Source organism: Acanthisitta chloris, unplaced genomic scaffold, assembly GCF_000695815.1.
Source record: "Acanthisitta chloris isolate BGI_N310 unplaced genomic scaffold, ASM69581v1 scaffold7183, whole genome shotgun sequence".
Taxonomy (NCBI): domain Eukaryota; kingdom Metazoa; phylum Chordata; class Aves; order Passeriformes; family Acanthisittidae; genus Acanthisitta; species Acanthisitta chloris.
The window spans coordinates 42,031-54,406 of NW_008666486.1; the positions used below are offsets into that span (position 1 = coordinate 42,031).

Here is a 12,376-nt window from a genome sequence, read left to right on the forward strand (position 1 = left end):
AAGAATTGAATTCTTCAATATGCACAACAGCTAGATATAAGGCCAGATGAAGGTACTCAAGTAACATTGTGAAAGTCAGAAGTCCTCCCCATCTGCAAAGAACACAAAGTGATTGTAGAACAATCTACAGAAATCAACAATAAACCAAGAAGTGAATTCACACTCCAGTGTGTATCTTTCACTTTCTCATCACACTTAATGACAGCACAGAGACAGCCACAGAGTTAAGTTACAGTCATAAGGACCCCTGAAGAGACCTTTATTACCACCTTTTTGCATAGACTATACAAGACAGTGGAACGACATCATTGTTTCTCCAGAAACCAGTCGACTGCCCTCCAGGGATGCTGGATTCCAAAACAGGCAGAGTTTACAGAGACTTGTGATAGCAGAAGTTGCACACATTAATTTTAAGCATCACTGTATTTCTCTTATTGATGTATTACATTAGATTTACAAGCATTACTCTCAACTCTAAGAACAAATACACTTTGCAACAAGCAGTCTGTGCTAAACATGGTCACTGTAGTCCTAGAGGCACTGCAATATTGCCTATTCATATTCTGCTGAGCAGACTTGCCACTTCTTTATACATCATTCAACTGAGAAAAACAGATGAGAAGGTGGGAGTCACTCTGGCATAACCAATTTCTGACTTCTTGTCAAGAGTGCCGTTAGAACAAGCTCTAGTAATCACTTGATTTCCACACCAGATTGCAGGATGGAGACTGACCATGTTGAAGCAGCATTTGTATATGCAGCTACAGAACACAAGCTATGATTAGAACAGCAGACACTGTTTGAACTCCAGAACACAAATACAAACCCAAAGCTTTAAAAACTACACTATAACTAAAACAATCTTCAGTTTTCTTAGAAGTCTCATGAAACAGTAGGAAATTAATAGCAAGAACTAAATGAATGCACTGTTGATATTACAATCAATAACATTAAAACAGTCTCACCTCTTCTTCAACCAGTGCCCTCTTCTGTGCAGACCAGTTGTAGTCAGGATAGTAAGCTACAGTTGTAGCACTACCGAAGTCACAAAGTTTAATCATCCCTTGTTTACTAATAAGCAAGTTTTCCACCTTCAAAAAGAAATAGAATAGATTAAAGATTTTCTTTTTCTGTACACTCACACACATGCTTCTTCATATCAGCTTACCTGTGTGTATATACGAAAACTACTCACTTTAGTCAAAACCATTGTTTACAAGAGCACAAAGATTTCAGATAGCAGCAGTATATGGTAACAATATAGCCAACATTAAAGAGGAAACATCAAACATGCAATGGGCAGGAAACATTGAAGAGGGTAGGAAAAAAAAATCATTTCATTAGAGCCTAAGAAAAGGCCAGCTTTTCAGAGGAGCACTCATAGAAGCAGTGTCTTGGAATCCAAATGTTTTCATGCATACAACTGATCACTGTCAGTTTAACTGCAGTGCAGTGGAGGTTAGGACTGCATTAGACAAAACAGAGAGGTATTAGCAGTCTACTAGGAGACACCCAGAAAAGGAAGCCATGACCCTACACAGAATACAGAAACTAGCTATTTGATGACCGTGTGCCACCTGAATAGTTCAGTCATTCCTGCCTTTTTATCCTTCATTAATTCCAACCTTCCTGTGCTGGAATTAATGAAGTAAATTTTTCCATATTTCATGTGGAAATGTGGAAGAATATTAAGGGAAGGGTAAAGTAAGTATTGGGCAGAGGTACTGTGGAGTTGCAATCACAAAAGGGCTCAAAAATAAAATTTGTACCTCTGTATCAAGTTAGCAAAAGGTGTAAAAGTTAACAAGTGTATTATAGCATTACACCACCACACTTCAGGCAACTAGATTTGTCTTCCCTTTCCTTTTAAAGCCACATCATCTCCAAACTTATGTCTAAAGCCTCCATTTTCAGAACATCTTAGCAGCTCTTCTTACACATGTCCCCTCCAACTTCTATCATAAAACTAATTTTTACTACCTTGCAGGAAGACATCATTATGTGGTTAGAGTACTGATCTCAGTGAGCCATCTGAAGTCCCTTCTTGGTTGGATAAGCATTGGTTATCTCCATGTACAGCAGGAAGGATGAGCATTCAACATTTAAATAAAATGTATGCACTAAAAATTGTCTCAGTAAGACCAGAGATCAGTCTCCTATTCAGATATCTTCTGGGGTTTGTGCTTTGGTAAAGACTGCTAATGTAAAATGTTCCAGCTGACTATTGAAATGTTAACAGGCTACGTGACCTCTGTTTTGCAGACTAGTTATGCACTGCATGACCAATGCTGAAAAGATCAAATCCTAACAATTAAAATACCAGAAAAACACTGATGTTTTACAAAGTCACCCTCTAACTAGCTTAGAATTTTTAAAATTTGGTAACTATCTGGGTTCTTTCAGTGCTGCACAAACACATTTTACGTGCAAGCTTTGTCCAAAGATCTCAGGAACAAAGAGTGCACAGTACTGACAAGCATGAGAAGGAAACCACAGGAGAACAGAAACAGCCACCAATACAAAAGTGAACTTGTTTTTACACTCCACTGTAGAAGTTCATGAAAGCTTATACTTTTAGTCAAAGTGAGAAAAACCTGTTAGAACTCCACCCAACTGCACCCCTCCCCAAAAGCTAAACACTTTTGAGGTTGGCTCAAAACTCTGACCTTAGTTCAGCCTTTTAGAAAGGATGGCACAGTTAAATGGTCCCTATTAGGCTCCTGAATATACTAAGGCCTCTGCCTATTGCAGCACAACTATCATTTAACCTTACTTTGCAGTCCCTGTAACATGAAGCCAACACAAACCCAAATTCCTGCCTTTTTCCTTATTTTATGTCTGCCAGGAACTATACTACTCGAGAAGAAAAAACAATTCTTGAATTACAGCAATGACTCAACTTCTACGGAGCTGCCTTGTAAGAAATTGTGTGTTTATTTATAAATATTTTTTTACCTTTTTTCAGAAAAGAGGTGCACCTTTTCTACAAACTATTGGTTGGTGTATAGAAATTTCAGTGAAGAATCAAAGATTGTATTTTTAAAGTAAAAAAGTTCCATTGCAGTTTGGTTAAAAAAAAGCAGAGAAGAGAAGAAAGAAAAAGGAATGCTCCATCATCAAAACTTATGTTGATGGACAAGCTAAGACCAAAGCTTTCAACAACAGCTTGGAAAATACTTAACACATTTACTTTTAAAAAGTACTTTCATTTTCCTTTCCCCAAAGTAATAAGTACATGTCTACTTGAGGAGGAACAAATTTCCCTTTTGTTTACACTGGGCTGAAAACATATCAAGCCATCACACACCAAGTGTGAAATTCAGACAGTGTTTCAGCAGTAAGCATCTTCTCTTATTTTGTTTATGTTTGTGAAAGTTCAAATGTACTTATAGTACATCTCATTGATGATGAATCTTCATTAAAAGTATAGCAAGCATATAATGATGAACCCCTGTCTTCAAACCACTAATTCAACTGCAGATGAAGTCCTTTGAAATCTACACAACTTCTAAGGGGACAGCACTTCCTACAGCATCAGTCTATAGAATCTACGTAAAGGCTAACAGACCAAAAAAACTAAGAAACAAAATCTAACATGAATTATGCCTACTGAGCTGGTTTTAGCTGGGATGGAGCCAATGTCTTCTCAGTAGCTGGTACAGTGTGGTGTTTGGATTCAGCGTGAGAATACTGTTGATAACTCACTGATGTTTTGGTTTCTGCTAAGTTGTGTTTATCTTAAATCAAGGGCATTTTCTTTCTGGTGTCTCAAAACTCTGCCAGTGAGAAGGTACACAAGAAAACTGGGAGGGAGCACAGCCGGGGCAAGTGACCTGAACTAGCCAAAGGGATATTCCACATCATAGAACATCATGACCAGTATATAAATGGGAGGGAAGGGATGCTGATCCAGATTTGGGAAAAGGGGCTGGCATCAGTCCACGGGTGGTGAGCAATTGTATTGTGCATCACTAATTTTGCTTTGTTCAGTTGTGGTGTTTCTTTCACTTTTTATTATTCATTAGTATTTTATCTCATTTTGTTCTCAACTATTAAACAGTTCTTATCTCAGCCTATGTATTGTACTTTTGCTTCTCTTCCCCATTCCACCAGGGTGAGGGGAAGGGGTCAGAGGAGGGAGTGTGAGAGGCTGCGTGGTTCTTGGCAGCACGCTGGGGTTAAGCCGCAACACCTACCAAATCTAAAAATTCAAATTGAAAACAAGCCCTAAAATGCAATGCAAGTTATTTATTCTAATACTAAGAGCTTACTACACATTCTCAAAGGCTGTGCAATCTTTCACAGATAATTCAACATTCTTCTCCTTCAAAGATCTGCCTCTTCTATTTAGACAATCTGCCCACCTGAAAACTAATTCACAAGTTTTAACTGGTTATTTCATCAAAAGCCAACTTAGACCAACTTAAGCAAATTCAGACCAATGTAACGAGCAAAACACGATATACCACTTTTCTGTCATCTTGTTCAGATATAGTACAAGCAGCGCTAACCACAAGAACAAGGAAAAGGTGGTGTTTGAAGTATTTCAGTGATGACCTTCACTGACACTCAGCAAATGTGTCAAGGCAATATATGTAAGCACTGCACTCCAGAGTGTCCACTACATTGGATTTGCAGTCTTTTACACCGATCCAGTCCAACAGGCTCCTTTGCTGTTTAAAAGTTCAGCCTTTATTTAAACATTGCAACCCACCTTTAAATCTCTATGGATAATGGGAGGCTTCTGCTTATGCATATGCTGCACTGCTCTACAGGTCTGATAAAAGATCTGCAAAACTGTGTCACAGGAGATAGGGCTTTTGGATTCTACTTTCTTTAAGAATTCCACCAATTGTCCTGCAGGAAATCAAGAGAAATTCACATAAGCACACACAGAACATTGCAAATTCTGAAAGTTTGGCAAGAATAGACAAATGCTCCCCTTGCCAAGAAAGATTTACAGTCTTGAGTTGCATTAGATAGATATTCTGAAAATTGGCAAATCCACACTCACTGCAGTGACAAAGGAAATAGTACTCTCAGGAAGCATTCCTCCTCTTCCTTCTCCTGACTAGTCTCAAACACAGAAAACTTAATGATTACCTCATAAGCCAGATGAGGTTGAACTGTAGTCTAAAAGACTATGATCTTTATCCTATAAAAGATAAGGCTGAACTCTAGCTCCACTGAACTATGCTATCTTTTAGAAGCTTTTAAAAGCTTCTAAGCTATGAAGCAATCTGTGCAAAACAACTGTCAGAAGCAATGTGCACTTCTGGGAAACAAAATAAAGCTTACCTTTACATAGCTCTGTAAGCAGAAGAAACTCTCCCTGTCCTGTGTCTGATTCTTCTTTTCCTATAGATGCTGCAGAACAAAACTGGACAATGTTGGGATGACCTGAAAGTTTTTTCTGGACGTAACATGTTCAAGGAAGATGACTATCAAGTTTATTCATACTATTGCATACAACAGTTCGTTTGAAATGTTAGCTTAACACCACAAAAAACACCACAGTTGCAATTAATATACCAAGCATAACAGGGAAATCCAAGCCTTAGCTGTAAAAGAACTAAGAAAGCCACCTACAGTGTATCTAATAAGTCAAAATGAAATATTGGAAAATCCTTGATTAAGGCTGTGAGGAAACTGGATTCAGTAATAGGTCTAGCTACTTGTTTTCATCTTTTGACTATGACTGCAAGACATTACCACACGTAGCAGAGAAATCTTCTAATTATCAGCTGCTGCTCTAGATGGCTGATCAGAAAGGGCTATTGTATCCTCATCTATCCTTCCAAAGCAAGCATTAAGTATGCTGTGTTTCAATTTTAAGTAATTAAAGTTCAAAACAAATAAAGGTCCAAAAGAGCAAGGAAGTTATCCTCCAATCACTAGCAGTAATTCTCCACACTAAAACCTTTGTCATGTTTCACTTAGAGTTGACAAATTCGAGGTATCATTTTTTAACTACGTAAAAGGGAGTAAAACACAAGTGATCTCAGTTCCTCACAGTGGAAGTTACATTCCATTACACCTGCCTGTGTTGCCCCTGATGTTCATCACCTTGATCACGTACTGAGACTCAAGCCTATGAGACAAACACACTGTTTACAAGATGCATTCACCAGGTCTGAAAATAAAAAAAAGCTAAGACATCGTAAGTACAACAAAGCTATTAATAAAGGGCAAGTTGCACCCCCAAATTGGAATTAATCCGATCTTAGGCATGTCTCCACAACGTTCTACTCAGAGCTGCAGGAGTTAATGTCATTTCAGCTTTATCTCAAAGTTAGCAACAATTAACCCTTGTTAATGTTGTACATATGTTTACATGACTCTAAGCTGTGGAGATCCAAAGAACATTCAGCTCTTTGCTCTTAGAAAGTCAGAGAAGCTAGAAAATGTATAGGGCAATGATAGTTCATTCTTGCAAGCGTACCTCTAGTAAGTGGTGTTTAGAGTAAGATTTTGCCAAACATTATCAACCACTGTAAAAAGAAGTATTTGAGTAGCTTAATTTAAGATCAGTGGTTTTGTCTGGTAATGAAGCTGAATACTCAGTGGGGAATACACCAGCATACCACAGCTACCCACTGAGTCTTGAAACAAACTGAGGGTCTAACAGGAGATGCTGGAGAGCAAATATTAAAAGTGGAGGACTGAACATTATACCCTACTATCTAATATGACTGAAGATGAAAATGGTATCAGTAACATGGGGAAACATCTTCTTGTTTCTGATGTATGTATTCTACTAGAATTCCTTCTTAACATTCAGTATTACTTTTTAAAGCCAGATGCATCTGAGGCAGAAATTAAACATTGAGAGCAAAAGCAAAGAGCAATAAACCCAGTGCATGTGGGGGAATCCTATTTAAGATCTAAGCATCATCCGAATAATCAGAAGGTCTCTTGACCACATTCACAGGACTGCAAGAAAGTCCAAATAACAATTTCATGTCTTGCTAGAAGTACGTGGTAAAGTCTACTACACTAGCTACAAAATTTTATGAGCACCCACTATATTGCTGCAATTTTTGAAGAACTGAACTTGCTGGACATTGGTACCAGATTCATGACAAACCATGAACCCAGACCTCCCTCGGAATGTCAGTCCTCTTAAGCAACATATGGCATGGAAAGAACAGCCCCTTGTTTCTCAGAAGTGTTTGATATTAGGCAATTAAATCAAGACACTCAAATATGTTACAGAAAAGGATACCATAAAACAAACTTCCTGAATGATGGCTTTGGTCTTCTCTTCTTCATTAGACAACAACCTCTGCCAAAAAAGAAACCCAATAATTAAGAAAATGTAGTTACTAAAACTTACAGAGTAACAGTGCATAGATTTTTCACATAATACAAAAGATGGTAAAAAACCTAAGGAACTGGGATGGGAAAGTAAACAAGGCTGGCTTATTGTACATTTTGGCATTCTGCTGTAAATAACACCCAATTTTCCAGTTACATGGACTATTCAGGTTTAGTGATAACTAAGCAGTTGTAACTTTTGACACTCCCAAAAGCAATTACTCTGACAATCCTCTGCTGTCACTAAAGTCTACTGGCTGCAGCACTATGGAATAATAAGAAAAAAAATCATCTTCTGCCTGAAATCTTCACTAACAACCTTCAACCCACTCTAGACAAAACTCCTCCAAATTATGCAGCTCAACTTTTTCAATGGTACTTGAGTAACCCACAGCAAAATCAAGCATTACTAATTCCAGTATTGCTTGGATGTGGAGTGGACATTTGACTAGAATCAGCCTGAGCACTTGCTACAAAAGTACCAGTTTCACCAGGCAGGGGAAATACAGTAGCAGTTCACCTTTTATCTGGTATTTTTAAATGGGGCAACATTTAGAGGACATTTTGAACACATACTGTATATGGGTTTGGTCACATGTTTTGTTACTGTAGGGTGTGGTATGAAATGGAAAAAAACCCCAAAGTAATTACTGCTGGTATAATGCCACCTTATCTCTCTCACTTCTCATACTACTACCCTTTTCGCTTTCTTTTCAAGACAGAGGTCTTCATACTGATACAGACACAGAACATCCCTACTCCAAAAATGATGACATTTTGTGATGAATATAAGTGAGGTAATTTACTTCTTTTCCAGCAAAATATAACTAAGTAAATTACTTCACTTTATTCTCCTTTCCATAATACTTCAGTATTTCAGCTGATTACAGCTGATTATCATAAGACTTTAAGAAACAAGAATCCAGAAAAGTATCTCTAAAAAGCACCAGGCTGAATGTTGAATCAATGAGCCAAAGTGTGGAGCGTTACTTGTACTACTGAGACAACTTACCTGAAAGTACAAAGGTTGGCTAAATCTGCTTCTGAGGAGTGAAATATACTCTTGTACACCACTTCAGGTAACTAGGAAATATTCTTTCTATATATGCAACAAAATGTTCGGGACAAGGTCACGAACTTCTAGACCAAATGAAGACACAAACACCAGCAGCACCAAACAGACCAAGTCCCATATTTGTCATCTAAGCATAAAGTGCAGGGTCCTAACAGGAGGGACCATTCTAAATAGTATGCACAAACATCACTATCATTCCGAATTTTTCCAAATTACTTGTTCAGTGGTATACAACAAGGATTAACTGTCATGCTAAACCATCAAGCTAAAAGACAGACCTTATATACTTGCAGTGAAGTAAAATTAATATTACCTTTAAAGCATAATCTTTGCCACTTCCAATATCTTGAGCTTCGTAGACATAAGCAAAACCCCCTACAAGAAGGTACATTTAGTCAGTTTTAATTTAAATATTCAGGTACATCATTATTTTTGGTCTAACAGAATTAACACATGAATTTAGATACTTTTCTGAATGTTACAAGCATACATATAATTCTGTGGTTTGCCAAGCGTGCTGGTTACCTACATACAAATGTTAAAAATATTCTATTCCTTTCTTTTACACATGCTAACAGCACACTGACTTGGTTACTTCTCTGCATTTTCTGAAGCCTGCATATGCAGATTTCCTATCAAGCAATTTTTTTCAAGTGCAGGACCTTATAAAACCAAGACTCAGTACAACCAATATTACATGAAGATTTTAATTATTACACCATTAGGCTTCTATAAAGAATAGCAATAACCAAGGGAGATAAAGAATTAAATATACTTTTAGGATAATTGCCATGCATCAGGCATTAATAGTAGAAAGCATTTTCAAGCACTGAAGTACACATTTCCAGTAAGGTTGATGTTGCTACTAAATTGCAATTTGTTCCTCCATGCAACATTATTTTCCTTCCAACTCGTTTTGTCAAACAATTTCACTTTGCTCAAGAACACTGTGCAAACTTCTGCAAAGTAAAAGACTGAGAAAAAGTTACAGGTCTGCTACGTTTCCTCACTGGCCACCTATGCTAATCTGACTACATCAAAAGATCATATTTATACAATTCTAATCCATTTTTAAGACCCTGGTGTATCATCTCCATTTCTTCTGGGAACATCACTCTTGTGGCTACACCAACAGTGAGGCTACATGTATGCCATCTGTTGCAGAGTATCTTTAATAGAGTAACAGCCAAAGTCACAAACTTCAAATATCTGCCTTCCTACTCTAGTACAAAATCTATTTTCATTGTACTACATAGCAATGTTCTGTCTCTAGCAACAATTTGGAGAATAAGCACAGAATACGTCAGGAGAACTACAGAATTTTACTGGCCAAAAAGGAAAAGAATGGGATGACTAAATAATGAACCATCACAGAAAACAAACAAGCTGACCAAACACTTTTTTGCAAAGATGCAAAATCCAGATCAGTACAGTATTAGTATCCAGTATCTTCTCTGCAGAAATATTAACATGAGGCTGAAGTGAATACAATATTTACATTGTGCAGTTTAATCAAATAAAAGCTTTTCAAGAATACTCTCTAAAATTTTATATGGCAATGGACCACCACAGTGCTCTCTAAGACTCCTGAATGGTCCTGCCCACCAGTAGCATCCACCACATGAAACAAGTAAGTGACAGGCTCTTTGCTTTTGGTATCTGAAGGGGAAATAAACACAACTACTTCACCTGGTGTGATAAGCTTTCCTAAAACATCTTCCTCCAATGTGAGAGATGCTTACAATATAAACCAAGCTACACAACCATCACTAAGCTTAATCCTGTTGACACTAAGTACAAAGGAGTAAAAGGAGGGACTAGTTTACCTGACTCAAAGAACATTAGTCTTCAAAGACACTATTTCAAATTTTCATGGAAGTGCTGATCACAATACAATAATCCTCAAAACACCAGATATAGTCATAGTTGCCATGAAATTGTCTCTCTAAATTAGCATATAATCTTGAAATTCATGCCTATAAGTCAATCACATCTATGAAAACTATTCAAGTTCACTTCTTGATGGAGAAGTCTGAGTTTTTAACACTCAGAATTGCAACAATATGAGCACCTTATACAGGCTCCTGAACATTAAGTTACTATTTTTTCCTTTAAGTTAATCTAATTTCCAACCAAAAATTCAATTTTAGTTCTTTTCACTGCTAGCTAGGAATCTAAAGAAATTGTATATTCAGCTTCATGACTACTTCAAAACACATTGTTAAGTTCCAATGGTCATTGAAATTCATAAATGTTAATTCTGGCACAGCAGTGCAAGTGAACATTGCACCACTTAGTGCAACGCAAGCCATTCAAAAATTGCAAAGTCCTGCTAGCAACGGAAGCTAATACAAGCTCTGCTTAGGTTAAAGCACAGCTATTTAACTGTCAGTGAAACACAATTGATATTCTCTGGAAATCCAGTGAAATCAGCACACGAAGTGTCCAAACTAAGACTTTGCTGAGGTGAAATTTAGGATTCAAGTTGTGCATTACCAAGTTACTTGGTTTAAGTACTACACCTTCCTAGTTAACAAAAGGAACGTAATTAAGAGTCTTGTTTAAGGCCATTTCAATAGTGGCATGGCTTACAAGAGCTCCTAGCAGGAGTTACGCAGTAGGATCCCACAGTTATTACGAAGGTATTAGAGCAGTAAGCTGAAGGGAGAAACTTCATTGGACTAGCAATAGTCTGAGTATCCATAACTGGCCTAAAAAGATGCATTTTTACTTAAGTGATTGTACCTTCAAGTACTGAAATGCTAAAAGAATTCTTAAGTTCATTAAACTCTTAATTCTTAAGTTCATTAAAGAATTCAAAGTTCATTAAATTTTGCAGAATTCAAAAAAAAAGTCAGTGGTATCATGCCTATTAATTCCTACTTCATCACACCCATTTTATAGAGAACCCCCCAATGCTGTTGCCTACAATCTCATCCCTTATAGCTATGTCCCTCTCAAAACATTAGTTTCAAGTAAGTTTCCCATTCCGTCATGTCACTGTTTCACCTGAACACAATTCAGTTCCATACAACACTGCACATCCCACATGTGGTTCAGCTCACTGCCACTGCAGCACTACAGCTGACACCATGTTTAAACCTATGGATTTTCTGGGATATCAAAGGAAGCAGAGCAAGTTGTAAAGGTACTTTTAATTTACCTTTTTTAAAATAAACCGTTTGCTATTGGTGAAAACAATTCTTACACAAATGGTAAAATTAGTCCTACTGCTTCATTATTAAAAGCAGTTTCATTCAGCCTTTGATGCTGGCTCCCTTGAAGGTTTGTTGACTAAAGCAGATTTACTATACCCTCCATAGGAATAAGTCTACTGACAAAACTTCTCTGCTGTAACAGCTTACTCCAGACCCTCTGAGCAATATATTTTGCATAAATGAAAACGAAAAATAATTTTAAAATAATCACTTTCAACACACCTGTACAAACAAACACCTGTATAGTTGACACAACTGAGGCATATGATAAAATGAAAGTTAAGAGTAAGATGCTTGCTAGGGGTGTATAAAGAATGTAGTTATATTTGGGGTGTTTTCACTCATTTTTTCCCACTCATGTAAACATCTGTAGATGGTTTTAAGAGAATTTTCTGAAGCTTTCTGTATCAGCAAAAGCATCTTAGTACTTCCCCATACAGGTTATCAGTGTGTGTATAGACGTACACACCCATCTCAGCTCTTGCCCTGAGACAGGTTTTACACTGCTGAAGCATTTCAGAGCCCCATTCTCAGAACACAGACCAAGCTCTCAAAGATGGTCTCAGATTTATATTTGCTTCCACAGAAATTATGGCAGAAAACTCACTTTCCTTCTTTTCTGTAGACACAAGCTTACACATAAAGGCTCACTACACAGCACCACACAAACTCAGGAGAACAGTGTAGCCAAAGTATTCAGTCAGTCCTGGGAGCAGTCTTGCCCCATAGCAAATCTGGAGTAACACACAAGAGCACAAAGCTTACC

At 37.4% G+C, this 12,376-nt stretch overlaps 1 protein-coding gene across 1 annotated transcript in view; it reads right to left on the bottom strand.

The window, feature by feature from the left end:
* The window catches only part of GAK (cyclin G associated kinase), a gene marked incomplete at both ends in the record, with an annotated part of 50,524 nt that extends 41,757 nt beyond the window's left edge, over positions 1-8,767 (bottom strand). The window contains 5 exons of the mRNA XM_009072131.1: positions 966-1,091; positions 4,715-4,857; positions 5,299-5,413; positions 7,226-7,285; positions 8,706-8,767. Coding sequence (XP_009070379.1) covers positions 966-1,091; positions 4,715-4,857; positions 5,299-5,413; positions 7,226-7,285; positions 8,706-8,767 — 506 coding nt within the window. The remainder of the gene's footprint in view (positions 1-965; positions 1,092-4,714; positions 4,858-5,298; positions 5,414-7,225; positions 7,286-8,705) is intronic.
* Between the last annotated feature and the right edge of the window lie 3,609 nt (positions 8,768-12,376).